Here is a 16,423-nt window from a genome sequence, read left to right on the forward strand (position 1 = left end):
AGATAAAAATAAAAATGTTGCACCATTCCCAGTTTCTCCACTCACAGAAGCCAAACATTCTTCCAGAGTTGTGTAATTATACTACAATAGTAGAATATAAAGAAGGGGGAAAAAAAAATAGACAATATATTCGTCAATCGCAATTATTTGTCTGACAATTAATCGTCTCCAGAAATTCCTAATCGTGACAGCCCTACCGGTTGTACCGCTCCTTAATCTGTGTGATGCCCAGAGGATCGTCACCGAAAGCCATCTGAATCTTCCGAGTGGTTTCCACCTGGCTGTCGCCCAGTTTCTGGCAAAATTTGATGCAGTTGCGCTGCTTCAGTCGTTCCGCCATTTTCCTTGCAAAGAAAAGCCGACAAGAGACTCCACCCATCCTCACACAAAGGCTGCTTACCAGCAAATGACGCAATCAACAGGCGTGAAAAAATTCACGCATGCACACAAAGGTTCAAGGTTGGCTCATGCAAGCACACGTGATTCAAATCCATCAGGTTTTGCAAAAAATAAAAAGGTTGGATACTTTTCTAACAGACCTCGTAAGTACAAAACTGCAAATTTACACTTGGCTGCTTAGGTCACTATCAGTGCGCAAAATATTAAAGAATTTGAAAACACATTTCCATTACTCGGTGTATCTGCAAAGTGATGACAGTAGGGTATTGTTTTCACTGGCTGTGTATATACGAGGTCTGTTAGAAAAGTATCGGACCTTTTTATTTTTTGCAAAAACGTGATGGATTTGAATCACGTGTGCTTGCATGAGCAAACCTTGAACCTTCGTGCGCATGCGTGAACTTTGTCACGCCTGTCAATTGCATCATTTCCTGGTAAGTAGCCTTTGTGTGGGACGTGTGCTGTGCGCTTGGCGAATTTTCATTTCAAGGAAAAAGAAGGAACAACTGAAGCAGCGCCACATCAAATTTTGCCAGAAACTGGGCGACAGCCAGGTGGAAACCATTCGGATGATTCAGACGGCTTTTGGTGACGATCCTGTGGGCATCACACAGATTAAGGAGCGGTACAACCGGTTTAAAGACGTCTGCACAACGGTGGACAGCGAGCCACGCTCCGGGCGGCCATCAACTTGCTGAAATGACCAGATCATTACAAAGTGAATGCTGTGGTGATGCGGGACCATCGTGTGACTGTCAGAGAAATTGCGGAAGAGGTGGACATCAGCACTTTTTCGGTACATTCCACTGTAGAAGATTTCCACTGTAGAAGACAGAAGATTTGGCCATGAAAAGAGTGGCTGTGAAATTCATGCTGCTTCTGACGGCAGAGCAAAAGCGCCTTCGTGTTGAAGTCTCACAGGACATGCTGTGACATGCCCACGTCCGAATGGTTTCCACCTGGCTGTCGCCCAGTTTCTGGCAAAATTTGATGCGGCGCTGCTCCAATCGTTCCGTCTTTTTCCTTGAAATGAAAATCCGCCGAGCACACAGCACATGTCCCACACAAAGGCTGCTTACCAGGAAATGACGCAATCGACAGGCGTGAAAAAGTTCACGCATGCGCACGAAGGTTCAAGGTTTGCTCATGCAAGCACACGTGATTCAAATCCATCAGGTTTTTGCAAAAAATAAAAAGGTCCGATACTTTTCTAACAGACCTCGTATATATATATACTCAACAAAAATATAAACGCAACACTTTTGGTTTTGCTCCCATTTTGTATGAGATTAACTCAACGATCTAAAACTTTTTCCACATACACAATATCACCATTTCCCTCAAATACTGTGCACAAACCAGTCTAAATCTGTGATAGTGAGCACTTCCCCTTTGCTGAGATAATCCATCCCACCTCACAGGTGTGCCATATCAAGATGCTGATTAGACACCATGATTAGTGCACAGGTGTGCCTTAGACTGCCCACAATAAAAGGCCACTCTGAAAGGTGCAGTTTTGTTTTATTGGGGGGGATACCAGTCAGTATCTGGTGTGACCACCATTTGCCTCATGCAGTGCAACACATCTCCTTCGCATCATCCGTGAAGAGAACACCTCTCCAACGTGCCAAACGGCAGCAAATGTGAGCATTTGCCCACTCAAATCGGTTACAACGACGAACTGGAGTCAGGTCGAGACCCCGATGAGGACGACGAGCATGCAGATGAGCTTCCCTGAGACAGTTTCTGACAGTTTGTGCAGAAATTCTTTGGTTATGCAAACCGATTGTTCCAGTAGCTGTCCGAGTGGATGGTCTAAGATGATCTTGGAGGTGAACATGCTGGATGTGGAGGTCCTGGGCTGGTGTAGTTACACGTGGTCTGCGGTTGTGAGGCTGGTTGGATGTACTGCCAAATTCTCTGAAACGCCTTTGGAGACGGCTTATGGTAGAGAAATGAACATTCAATACACGAGCAACAGTTCTGGTTGACATTCCTGCTGTCAGCATGCCAATTGCACGCTCCCTCAAATCTTGCGACATCTGTGGCATTGTGCTGTGTGATAAAACTGCACCTTTCAGAGTGGCCTTTTATTGTGGGCAGTCTAAGGCACACCTGTGCACTAATCATGGTGTCTAATCAGCATCTTGATATGGCACACCTGTGAGGTGGGATGGATTATCTCAGCAAAGGAGAAGTGCTCACTATCACAGATTTAGACTGGTTTGTGAACAATATTTGAGAGAAATGGTAATATTGTATATGTGGAAAAAGTTTTAGATCTTTGAGTTCATCTCATACAAAATGGGAGCAAAACCAAAAGTGTTGCGTTTATATTTTTGTTGAGTATATACACACACACACAAGGCAACTCAAACGCAGCAGGACAGATTTCCTTCAAACCTGATGGAAATATTACCCAAATAGATATCTGAACTTGAGTAGATTATTTGGAATAAATTGGTCAAAGATGAAGGAAAATGTAGATAGAAAAACACCTCTTTTGTATTGCTCAACCAGGAAGCTTAGATGACCCAAAGCATACAGTAAACAGCAAAATTATGTTTCACTGGTTGGTATGAATGACTTCAATCACTCACAGTCAACAACACCTATACAGACACACACACACACACATATATATATATATATATATATATATATATATATATATATATATATATATATATATATATATATATATATATATACATAAACATTTATATCATGATGATATATAACCCGCACCAGGTAAACATCAGCCCTCTGATGCAATTAATTTCATTTATGTAAATCTGTGCATTTTTTATGTGTTTTGTTGTGAATTCACACTTTCAAATGCATTTGCCCATTTGAAAAAGTAGACTTACAGTGTTTGGCACCTGATCTCTTCATTTCTGGAGTGTAAACCTTGTGCCAAATCAACAATGACCCAAAGCAAAATTTGGAGGAGCACAAATAAATCAATATAAATATTATATTATCCATTGAAGCTTAAAATTTTCAAAAGTAACTGCCAAAGTCACAAACCATGTTTAATAATTAAAAATGGTTCATAGTGAAGTCACCCCACTGTGAACTCGCCCCCCAGGTTAAGTCACCCCAGTCAAAGTGAAGTCACCCCACTCCAGTAACACAATATTTCAATTCTGATATGTTCATGTAATAAATTGTTTATACACACCAGTGACATAATACACTGTTGTTACTCGTTTTGAAAGTGAGATAATGTGTTATGGTAAGGGAATGTAACTGAGAAGCAGGGAGCACTGCCCAGTTCTATCCATCACACTGGCAGGTCCCTAACTGTAAATTAGTCTTAATTATTTAAGAAAATCATCATGGACTGGGGTGACTTCACCTGGGGTGACTTCACCCGCCACCATTAAAAACAGTCCAAAGATGATGATGATGATGCATAATACTTTGATAACTCATAAAACGATAATTCAATCACAACTAGATAAGATAATTAAATAAATATCTCTTTAAGGTAGCTTTGGTGAAGCTTGCCGGACACTTTATGAAAAAATAAGCCGATAAAAGCAGAAGAACGCTAACCTCTGTTAGCTTTGGCTCGCGGCAGCTTTGTGCTAGCCAAGTTAGCCAGTCAGAGTAATTACAGAAGACCGGTCTAAAAAATGCTGTCGTTATCACGGTTCACCCCACAGCACAGGCGTAACTGTATACTAAAACAACACTGCACACAGTAACAGACTTCAAAATGATCAAACGACCTTTATATCTACCTTCGTTTGCAGGGGAATCGGGAAAATGCGCAGAAAAGGTGACGCGCCTTGATCACGTCATCAGTCGTCGCGTCAACGTGCACGAGAGCGAGGAAAAACAGCAAAGTAGAGCTCTGCTGAAGAAACCGGTGTTATTTCATAAAATATGGTATGTAGTTATTAAAGTGTTTCATACGTGTACTGTTGTTATTGCTGCTCAATGCTTGTTTCAGATTGTGTGTTTGTAGCTAGTTTTGTGAAAGCTTTTTCTCGTTAGACGGATGAGCTAGCGTAACATTAGCTCCCGCAAGGTTTTCTAAAAACGAAGTGCATGTTTGTTTTCATTCATCAGTAATTGATATGTTACAGGATGTATCACTTTGGTTAGCCCCAAGCGAACAATTCAAAGAGCGAGTCGTTGTTCAGACAGTGTTACGACAGGAGCACATATACTAAAAATTGGAACGATACAGAGAAGATTAGCATGGCCCCTGGCGCAGGGATGACACGCAAATTCGTGAAGCGTTCCATATTTGAGATATCAGAACTGTAGATCATACGTTAGATACCAAGAGTTTGTAAAGGAAAGAAATTCTGTTAATAGGAAAGTAAGAAAGGCAAACAGAGTATAAAAAGAATTTGTATAAACGTGTTAAGAAAAACAGGCATTCTATATGTATGTAAACAGTAAGACAAAATCTAGATCATCCATTACCAAATTGAGAAATACAAATGGCTATGATGTTAATAATGATTGTGATATAACAGATGAACTGAGCAGTTTCTTTCAGTCTGTGTTTGTCCATGAGGACGATAAAAGCTTGATTTGGTTTAACGATTTCATGCATTGTATATATGGAGATGATGTATCAGAACCTTTTGTTCATAATAGAATGAGTGATGAAACTATTCTTGAAAACATTTTCACACCTAATGATGTCAAGAAATTGTTACTTCTAACCAATCCTAACAAAGCTATGGGTCCAGATGAAATCCACCCATGTGTTATTCAGGAATGTGCAGATGAGTTATACTTTCCTCTGTTTTATATTTTTAGACAGTCTTTTGACCAAAGTAAAGTACCTGATATTTGGAAGTTTGCTAATGTAATTCCCATTTTTAAAAAGGGGGATAAGTGTATAACTGGAAATTATAGACCAGTAAGTCTCACTTTTCAGATATGTAAGATTTGTGAAAAACTTTTTAGAGATAGCATTGTTACTCACACTATTAATAAGCTGTGTGATGAGCAGCAAGGTTTTAGAAAGGGTAGATCCTGTCTCACTAATTTGCTTACCACACTAGAAGAGTGGACCACTTTTTATGATGAGGGCTTACCATTTGATGTTATATTTTGATTTAAAAAAAGCCTTTGATTCCGTCCCTCATGCCAGATTAATTTATAAACTTAAGACCTATGGTATTGTTGGTAAACTTTATTATTGGGTTGAAGATTTCCTTAGAGACAGGAAACAACGGGTATGTGTTAACAATGCAAAGTCTAAATGGTTGAGTGTAACTAGTGGGATGCCTCAGGGATCGGTCCTAGGGCCGGTCCTATTTTTACTATTTATTAACAACTTGCCTGGTGCAATACCAACTAAATGTAAACTCTTTGCAGATGACACCAAGGTGTATCATCCAATCTTCTCCCTAATTGACTCAGAACATTTGCAAAAAGATATTGACAATTTAATGTTATGGTCAAAACAATGGTTATTAGGTTTTAATGAAGACAAGTGTAAAGTATTACATGTAGGTCATCAAAATCCATGTCATGAGTACTTTATGAATGGTGGTATGTTAAATTCTGTAAGTGAGGAAAAAGATCTAGGAGTTTTAATTATCAACAAATTGTCTTTCTCAAAATACATAGCCAAAGCTGCCGCTAAGGCTAATAGTGTCCTAGGTATGACCAAGAGAGCATTTACATTTATTGACAAAGAGTCGTTTTTAGTTTTGTATAAAAGTTATGTACGACCACATCTTGAGTACTGTGTACAAGTATGGTCACCATATTTTGAAAAGATAAATTGTTACTGGAAAAGGTTCAAAGACGTGCAACCAAATTAGTACCTGGGTTGCAAAATTTGAGTTATGAGGAAAGATTTGTTGTGAAAGTGGCGTGACACGGACCCACAACAGGGGGCGTTAATGAACGGACAATGGATAAGCCAAAAAGTAACAATTTAATGTTGTGAATCGCACAACAACGTACAGACAATAACAATATGGTGGACTGTCAATCATACACCAGGTGACGTGTGGGCAGGCTCGACGATAGAAGACGCCTGGAGAGAGAAGAGCCGGATTCCCACACAGCTTCCAACACCAACGGAGCTGAAGAACACCGGAGCCGCCAAGCCCTGCGCCCCAGGTGGCCGCTGTCTTCAGCAGTCAGACCCGGTACTGCTGGCAGAGAACAGAGACAGTCCAGATGAGTGTGAGTTCACACACTCAGTGGTCCACGATCTGTACACAGTTAGGAGGGAGAACCTCCACCTCCAAATTACACACTCGTGCAGCTCCTGATTAACCACTTATCTGTTTGGAGTGTGAGGCGCAGTCGTCGCAGTCACACCAAACGCCAAAATCCCAGATAAGGGAACAACCACAGGACAACGGCTGCAAATGAGATTAGATTGTTACACAACGTGTCAGTCAGCAGAGAAATTACCTGAATGGTAGTTGATTTCTCGGCAAGGAGGTGGAGTTGCAGTCCGGTCTTTGTAGTGGTGGTGATGGGTGACAGCTTGTGTTGATTGATGACAGCTGTCACCTCCAGCAAAGCCGACGCCCTCTCGTGCTTGAAGCCCGCACTTCAAGCAGGGCGCCATCTTGTGGTGGTGGGCCAGCAGTACCTCCTCTTCAGCGGCCCACACAACAAGATTAAATGAATTAGGTTTAACAACTCTTGAGGATAGAAGAGTTCGGGGTGACCTAATTGAAATGTATAAAATTTTACATGGTTTTGAGGCAATAGACCCCAATTTTTTATTTACTAGATGTAGGTATCTTGGCCTTAGAGGCCATGAACTCACTGTGGAAGTGAAAAGATCACGTCTTATTATTAGAAAGTTTAGTTTTAGTAATAGAGTTGTATGTTTGTGGAACAGCCTCCCTGAACACACTGTACTCTCACCTGATGTAAATTTTTTTAAAATTAATTCTGACAGATATTATACCACCTCAGTTTAAGTTTATATGGTATAAAAAGAATGTATTTTAATTTCAAGATTACTTGAGGCTCGATGTGTGCTTCTTTTTAACCTCATAATATTGATTGGATTTTAAATTGTTTTTATGAGTGCTTAACATTGTATTTTAATGTACTGATGTGTGCTTTTATTATACTATGTATATACTATTTCACACAATAAAATGAATTATGAATTATAGACATGTTTGTGGTTCTGTATCTTTGTTTTTATCCTCACTCGGACTGACACTCAGTTAACGCAACATTGTAATAAGCCATTTTATGTACCACTGCACTGCTCATGTGGCAAGTAGGGTCAACTGTATAGATTTAGATTTTTGGTTGCCAGCCCATCGTATTTTCACCAAAAGTTGATTTCTGAAATGAATAAACATTCGAGACCTTGCTGCACATTTGAGCAGCTTTTGTCTCCATCTAGCAGGGCTCTTAGTAAGGAAAAAAAGAAGGCATTTAAAAATGTCAGAAATGCATGTTTGTTGTTGTTGCTTTGTTTGGCACGCAGGGCTTTGATGTCCCAGTATTAATGTATTAAAACATTTCAATTTTGAGAGCTTCACGGTTCTTGAATTTTAAGATATGAACCTTTGCCAGATGTTTTGTACAGAAGAAAGGAATTTCTCTTGACAAGCACAACTTACAGTTGTGAATAACTGCATAGTATTATTAAACTGGTAAGGCAGTGCATATTTGGTTTGATTTATTACTCGAGTACAAAATATAACAAAACAGCACAACATAAAACCAGTAAAAGTCATCCAGATTTGTTCTGTGATCTAAAATTACATGATCTGGGTGGTTTCTGTAAACACAAAAGGCTGTTGATGTGTTCAAAAAAAGTTGTTCTGATCTAAAGTAACATGATTTAACACATGTGACATACAAATAGAATGCAAGGAAGTGTTTGTGAAGTGGTTAAAGAGGTGGGCTTGTAACTAGAGGATCCACTGTTGAAATCCCTGTCAGCCTGGAAAATCACTCGGGGCCCTCCAAGTTGCTCCCAGTGTGTAGTGGGCTTCTTGCATTCCAGCATCATGACATCACTGTAAAGTCCTTTGATCACAGCAGTTCTATACATTGATATACCACATTTTATGTTGTGGCAAAATGTGCAGCGTCACATTTTTCTTTTTTTTAAGCCATTTATATCATTAAAAAGGACATTTTTTGGCATTACTGTTATTTTATTTTTTGTCATGTTGCTTTTACTACTTCACTAGTTTTAGCCTATATAGTTGGTTCCTTTGGCTGCTCCCTTTTTTACTCGGGGACCACAGCAAATCCAAGGTGGATCTGCTTGTTGATTTGGCACAAGTTTTATGCCGGATGCCCTTCCTGACGCAACTCCACATTACATGGAGAATGGGCTGGAGTGGGGGCTTTGAACTAGGAGCTTTCCGCACTGGAAACAAGTGAACTTAACTGCTTTTTCACCACCCCTATAAATGCTGTAATGTAATTTATTTCATTTGAATAATTTGTAGTTGTGAACTTTGTGCTAGTGGAAACTATAATCAGGATTTTTGTGCTAGATTATTTCTTAATGACTGAAAAGTCAGAATGTTAATCAACACTAAACAATTATTGGGCAGTATATAATGTTGTGATATTTAGGGCAGCAGGGATGGTGTCCAAGTGGTGTGTGCGCTCGGTTTCAGTGCGGAAGGTTCCCATTTCAAAGGGCATCCGGTGTAAACCTTGTGCCAAATGAGCATGCAGATCCACTGAGGATTTCCTGTGGTAACACTGAGCTAAAAAAAAAAAAAAAAAAAACAAGGGAGCAGCTGAAGAGAATTACTTACTGTCTAATGTTGTGATATTTAAGTTGTAACTAATTGTGTGTTTGGTTTGTTCAATCCTAGGGGAAGCAGAAAACAAAGAGGTTTGCTGTCATGAAGAGAATGATCAGCCTAAAAGATCAAAGAATGTGAGTTTTCATTTGTGGTAATCCACAAATTCATCAGGCAGTCATTTTAATTTTTATTCAAGCTTATTTAATAATTCTTGACAAATTCTCAGATACCGATGGAACATTTGATGCATAAACATGTGCATGTATTAATATCAACATTCTTTTTATAGAAAGGAGAAGGACCGCGCGAAAGCCAAAGAAAAAAAGAAGAAGGATCCATCTGCTCTTAAAGAGAGAGAAGTGTAGGTCAACACTGAAACACTTGAATTGCATCATTCATAGTGGACAGTGGCTCTAACATATATATAAACCCTTTCCAACTTTCTCTGCAGGCCAAAGTACCCGTCGTGTTTGTTCTTTCAGTACAACACTCAGCTTGGTCCACCGTACCATATTCTAGTTGATACCAACTTTATCAACTTCTCTATCAAAGCTAAGCTCGACATTGTTCAATCTATGATGGATTGCTTGTATGCCAAATGTAAGTACTTTGTTGCAAATATAAATTGTTTTGTTCATGGTTTTTTTTTGTTGTTGTTGTTTTATTCTTCACAATATGCTCTTCCTGTGCTCAGTAGTTAAAACATAATTTCATCCAATCTAGGTATACCGTACATTACAGACTGTGTTATGGCTGAGATTGAGAAACTTGGAATGAAGTACAGAGTTGCACTCAGGTGAAAGACACCGGATTGAAATATTGTGCACATGAACCCCTTTATTAGTTGCAAATTGACCTTCAAATTCTACCTTTTTCTTAATTTGTATTTACAGGATTGCCAAGGATCCAAGGTTTGAGCGCCTCCCTTGTACACATAAGGGAACATATGCTGATGACTGTTTGGTCCAAAGGGTGACACAAGTAAGTAATAGAACACCGTATGAGAGCTGAAATGGTTGCCCAGTGGATGGGCAATTAATTATAATTACTTTCATAATCAGTTCATTATTTAAGCAATAACTGTCAAGCAAAACTTCCTGATATATTCTTGTTCCAGCTTTTCAAATGTGATGCTTTTTCTGTTTTGCTCTATCTGTTATTGTAAATAAGTTTTCAGATTTTTATTTTACTTATTTTCTCTTTTCTTGACACTTTGGTTTAACCAGACAGTTTAAGACAAATAAATGATAATTGAAATGTTCATTAATTTCAGAGCTCATACAAATGTATAGTGTTGCGCAAAAGTTTTAGGCACCTCTGAAATTTCATAAACTACGGAATTTGATTCCACACCCACAAATCCCTGGATTAACAGAAATTTGCAGACCTACATATTTCTTGTATTCCATGTGCATTTGACACTCCGACAGTTTCAACCCAAACTTTGTAAAAACATTCAAGTTGGATAAGTAATAGCTTTTTTTTTGTACTGCTTTCTGTTTTCCTGCTGTGGTCTGCAAGTGAAAAGTGAAGTGATTTTGAAATTTCTAAATTTAACAACCCCCCCCCCCCCCCCAAAAAAAAAAAAAAAAAAAAAAAAAACAAGTTACCAAGCAGGTTACCAAATTTGGGCTTGTGTTCCAGTTGAGGTATATTTTTGTTTGTTTTTCCTGGTAGTAAAGCACTAGCAGGACACTAGAGTGCTCTTCATCCCAGCAATTTGATCAAAACAAAGCCCCCCCCTCCCCAAAAAAGCGCATGGGTATTGTTTCAAATACAGTACAAATCTGTCATGTTTACAATGTGTACAACTCCTGGCAAAAATTATGGAATCACCGGCCTCGGAGGATGTTCATTCAGTTGTTTAATTTTGTAGAAAAAAAGCAATTATGGAATCACCCTGTAAATTTTCATCCCCAAAACTAACACCTGCATCATATCAGATCTGCTCGTTAGTCTGCATCTAAAAAGGAGTGAACACACCTTCGAGAGCTGTTGCACCAAGTGGACTGACATGAATCATGGCTCCAACACGAGAGATGTCAATTGAAACAAAGAAGAGGATTATCAAACTCTTAAAAGAGAGTAAATCATCACGCAATGTTGCAAAAGATGTTGGTTGTTCACAGTCAGCTGTGTCTAAACTCTGGACCAAATACAAACAACATGGGAAGGTTGTTAAAGGCAAACATACTGGTAGACCAAGGAAGACATCAAAGCGTCAAGACAGAAAACTTAAAGCAATATGTCTCAAAAATTGAAAAATGTACAACAAAACAAATGAGGAATGAATGGGAGGAAACTGGAGTCAACGTCTGTGACCGAACTGTAAGAAACCGCCTAAAGGAAATGGGATTTACATACAGAAAAGCTAAACGAAAGGCATCAATAACACCTAAACAGAAAAAAACAAGGTTACAATGGGCTAAGGAAAAGCAATTGTGGACTGTGGATGACTGGATGAAAGTCATATTCAGTGATGAATCTCGAATCTGCATTGGGCAAGGTGATGATGCTGGAACTTTTGTTTGGTGCTTTTCCAATGAGATTTATAAAGACTGCCTGAAGAGAACATGTAAATTTCCACAGTCATTGATGATATGGGGCTGCATGTCAGGTAAAGGCACTGGGGAGATGGCTGTCATTACATCATCAATAAATGCACAAATTTACGTTGATATTTTGGACAATTGAAAGGATGTTTGGGGATGATATCATTTTTCAAGATGATAATGCATCTTGCCATAGAGCAAAAACTGCAAAAACATTCCTTGCAAAAAGACACATAGGGTCAATGTCAATGAGCAGATCTGATTTGATGCAGGTGTTAATTTGGGGATGAAAATTTACAGGGTGATTCCATAATTTTTTCCTCAGAATTGAGTGATTCCATATTTTTTTCCTCTGCTTGGTCTAAAAAAGTAACCGTTACTGACTGCCACAATCTTTTTTTTCTTGATTTCTTATAGTGTTTCTTAAAGCCAGAAAGTTGCCATTTGAAATGACTTTAGTTTTGTGTCATGTCTGTGATCTGCTTTTTTTCTACAAAATTAAACAACTGAATGAACATCCTCTGAGGCTGGTGATTCCATAATTTTTGCCAGGGGCTGTAAAATGATTAAAATCATAGCACCAGTAACATGTAGAGTCTGTCCAATCTGCTTCCATAGATGATGTTTCCTGTCTGTCACATGTTGCCAAAACATGTTTCTTCTACATTTTCTTGGTTGTCAGGGAGATAGCATTTACCCCATCTGTTTGGTTGCCCGAAAAGGTGCTCCAGTGATGAAACCACCACCTTTCCAAAATGTTTATAACATTTTATCTCTAAACACTCGGAGGGGCTACACAAAAAAAAGTTTTAGTGCTCTGATAAAAGAAAATAGGTGCAGTACTTCTATAGGCAGTCGTGTGTGATGTTAATGATCACAAATAGTTTATTTGGACATGGGCCCTCAGTTATTGCTTTAATATTATGGCATATGCTGTTTTTTCACATGTGCACTTTGAGTGCTGCTTTTCCTGTATGTTTGTGTGGCTGTCAGTTTTGTTTAGTTTAAAATTTCATAATGGTGATTAAGATCAATTGGAAAATATGGTAATCAATGATGTGACCACACTTAAGGGTATACAGAGTGATAATTTGCTTCAAATCTGTCAAACTTTATCAGATTATTTCTTCTTTTTTGTTAGTGATATAATGCCTGTTGTGTACATTGGCTTTGGTATTGAAGAACAGATATTGAATATAAACTATTTTAACAGCACAAGTGTTACATCCTGGCCACTGTGGACAGAGATCTAAAGAGGCGGGTCCGTAAGATTCCTGGAGTTCCCATCATGTACATCTCAAACCACAGGTAACTACAGTATTTACATGTTTGAAATGGCAATGCTGTGAATACCGCACGTATTGCTTTCTGGAAATGCTATGAGTACGTGAGTGCGATGGCGCCACCTTGTGGCGAATATCGAAAACGAGGCTCCCACACGGGGAGCATTTCTTGAGGGCCATACAGAACTCCCGTATCTGTAACAACAGAATACAGGAGTCCCGTATGCAAATATCCATTTTCTCAGTACGTGAATCAAATTCCAGGCTCACGTACAGGGAGAATGCATTAATTTGTATACAGGTCTCTCATATTCATGGTCTTCCAACAGTGGTTGCCAGACAATATAAATTTACTCTGAGGTTCATTTGTAACCATTTTAGGAAAAAATATGCATCCTCTGACGTATGTCCCCGCATACAGCAATAAGCAAACAAGGAATGAATATTGTTGACACCACCACCTCTGCACACCTTGCACACCACAATGCAGATCAACTGATTTAAAATATGATGCATGTCATATTGTTCATATGAAACAGCTTAAAGTAAAACTGCCTTTTTTTATTTATTTAGTTCATTAATCATTTATTTATTTAATATGCCGTTATCCCCTGGACCACTGGGATAGGCTCCGGCACCTCACAACCCTGAACTGGAACATGTGGGTTTAGAAGATGGATGGAAGAATCCTCTTTTCTGCATTCTTCAGTCTGATCTTCAGTTAATCAAGGACTTTTCATTTTCTCTTTGGAACATCCTCAGGTTTCACTCATCCTTTTGACGTCCAGCAATTTTCAAATGATCACCACCTGGGGAAGGAAATAAATATAAATAACACATTTTGCCAGCTTCTGCACGTACTGTAGATAAATCACAGTCAGTGGCCATCTGTATGTAGCCATATTTGTATAGTGAACTAGGTCACATGATCCTTGTACACGTATTTTCTATTGATACGTAACATTAACCACAACCACTAATCTTAACCATAACAAGGGTGCGCTGTGTGCAGATAGAGTTTGGAATTAATGATACGGCTATGTACAAATAGCCACTTCCAAGTCCAAAAACCAGAGTTTATTTGGTGAAACTTAAACACACAGATGGAATCAGACTTTATGCTGTGCTCTAGACAGTATTACTACCTCATATATGTATTGGCATCTAAAGAGACTGAAAGTTCACTTGGACATAATGCCTTTAATATGAACAAACCACACAAGTGTTTTATTTTATAAACTTTGTCCTTCTGGATGGATGAAGTCATTTGATGTAGTCGGCACTATTAATAAAGCAGAAAGATTGAGAGTTTAACGTAACTGCAGCTTTCTAATTATAGTTTAAGTACAAATTTGTATTTATCTTGCAATAAATCTTACATGTGTATAACACAATTTGACACAGGATAACACAAAAACAAATTAGATGTTTTTCCCACTATGATCCCCAGAAACAGAAGAAAATACAACGGGCAAAGGGCATAACAGAAATACAGCATATTAAATCCTTTTTTGTTTTTTTTGTTTTTTTCTGCATTATGACAATGTCGGCACGAGTTAGCTTCCTGTGCTGTATTTGTGATGTGAAATTGCCTAAAAATTCCAGGCTGTGCAACCAGCCAGTTTCACCAACGACTAACCATCCTCACACAAACACGTGGTGAAAGTAGTTTGGGGGCGTTTTTGATTAATAATTCATGTTCATTCAGCATTAGCATTCTAGCTTTAGCTTAGCAGACCAATAGCATCGTGAGCGGCTTACAATAAAAAGCAGTAGTTCTCATTTCTGGTTTGTTTTGCAGAAAGACAGCCGTAAAAGTACTTACCAAGTGTGTCGTTATCAATTTTCAAGTTTCTTCAGCTCATCTTCATAGCACCTGTCTTTGTTACATTGTTCATAGCTGGGTTGTGTGTCGGTTGCCACAGAGAGGAAATTCTGTCATACGAGATTTAGTGTGATTCCCGTATGGCGAGCTTTCCTTATTTGTAGTACGGTCATGTATTGGTAGACACTTTTATTTTAAATACACTGCAACAAATATGAGGCACTTACGTGATACGTTTTAAATCCTATATTGTGTTTGCTGATGGCCTCTTGGAAGAACACATGCATACTTTTTTTTTTTTTTTCTATTGCAGGTACAATATTGAACGGATGCCTGATGACTACGGTGCTCCAAGATTATAACATTTGTACAAGTATCCTATATGTGTAAATAGACTAAATCTGGTTGATATAATTTTGTAGTTTGCTGAATATATTGAAGCTGTTTGGTTTGACTTTTGTAGTGGCCGTGGTTCATATCACAGCAAATGGTAAATTAACATTTTGTGGTGCTGTCTGTTAACTGAATAAACAAATTTATGCAGGGCACAACTTCTGTCTGTAGTTTGTCCAGCACGATAGAACTGTACAGGCAGAACTTCTTTATGCAGATACAATTTGCAATTGACAAAGACAACTGTTTTAGTACTTGGTCATTTATTAAATAAAATGCAAACGTTGCTTGTTGTTATGTGTGTGTGTATGTGTGTGTTTTATTTATATACACACACACACACACACGGTGCAGCCAGAAAGTATTTACAGCGCTTCACTTTTTCCTCAATTTATGTTAGACTTATTCTAAAATGAAGTAAATTAATTTTTTCCCCTCAGAATTCTACTCACAACACCCCATAATAACAACATGAAAAGTTTCTTTTGAAATTTTGCAAATTCATTAAAAAAGTAGAAATCACATGTACCGCATTCCCAGTATTAGTATTCACACTCTTTGCTCAGTACTTTGTTGATGCACTTTTGACAGCAATTACAGCCTCAGGTCTTCTTGAATATGATGTCACAAGCTTGGTGCACCTACCTTTGGGCAGTTTTGTCCATTCCTCTTTGCAGCACCTCTCAAGCTCCATCAGGTTGGATGGGGAGCGTCAGTGCACAGACACTGTCAGATCTCTCCAGAGATGTTCAATCAGATTAAGGTCTGGGCTCTGGCTGGGCCACTCAAGGACATTCACAGACTTGCCCTGAAGCCACTCCTTTGATACCTTGGTTGTGTGCTTAGGGTCATTGTTCTGCTGAAAGATGAAGCATATATATATATATATATATATATATAACGTTTTTGCTGCATTTTCATGTTTATTAGTGCCATTTCATATTCTGTGGTTCCAATTGTAAATATATAGTTTTTTCCTTTATGCTTATTGTTATTTGCAAATGCTGGATTTTTTTTTTTTTTGTTTACTTCAGTAACTTCATTCTGCCATCAAGGTAAGATGGAGTATAAAAAGTTTACTTTCAATATTGATTGATAAAATTAAAGGTGAAGGTGCAAAGGTCCAAAAAAAACTGTTTAATTCACCAAACCATGGCTCATAAAGAGACTTGTAATTGTTTTTTTTGGTGGGGGGGGGGGGTTGTGTGCATCAATATTTCCACAACACAAAGA

General features: G+C 38.5%; 1 protein-coding gene, 1 long non-coding RNA gene and 1 other non-coding gene across 3 annotated transcripts; 2 read left to right on the forward strand and 1 right to left on the reverse strand.

Moving 5' to 3' along the window:
* Window positions 1-4,157: 4,157 nt before the first annotated feature.
* On the forward strand, window positions 4,158-15,345 carry fcf1 (FCF1 rRNA-processing protein). Its single transcript, XM_034194947.1, has 8 exons — window positions 4,158-4,296; window positions 9,207-9,271; window positions 9,427-9,498; window positions 9,589-9,737; window positions 9,861-9,933; window positions 10,031-10,118; window positions 12,903-12,997; window positions 15,111-15,345. The coding sequence occupies exons 1-8, from the start codon at window positions 4,294-4,296 to the stop codon at window positions 15,157-15,159; spliced, it is 594 nt and encodes a 197-aa protein (XP_034050838.1). The 5' UTR covers window positions 4,158-4,293; the 3' UTR covers window positions 15,160-15,345.
* Window positions 4,557-4,664, forward strand: LOC117501233. The gene has a single exon (XR_004557972.1). It is a non-coding gene; the product is annotated as a U6 spliceosomal RNA (small nuclear RNA).
* LOC117531802 lies at window positions 12,895-15,076 on the reverse strand. The gene is made up of 2 exons (XR_004566738.1): window positions 13,616-15,076; window positions 12,895-13,511 (listed from the first exon to the last, which is right to left on the reverse strand). It is a non-coding gene; the product is annotated as an uncharacterized LOC117531802 (long non-coding RNA).
* Window positions 15,346-16,423: the final 1,078 nt, after the last annotated feature.

The sequence above is a fragment of the Thalassophryne amazonica genome, chromosome 19 (genome assembly GCF_902500255.1).
Source record: "Thalassophryne amazonica chromosome 19, fThaAma1.1, whole genome shotgun sequence".
Taxonomy (NCBI): domain Eukaryota; kingdom Metazoa; phylum Chordata; class Actinopteri; order Batrachoidiformes; family Batrachoididae; genus Thalassophryne; species Thalassophryne amazonica.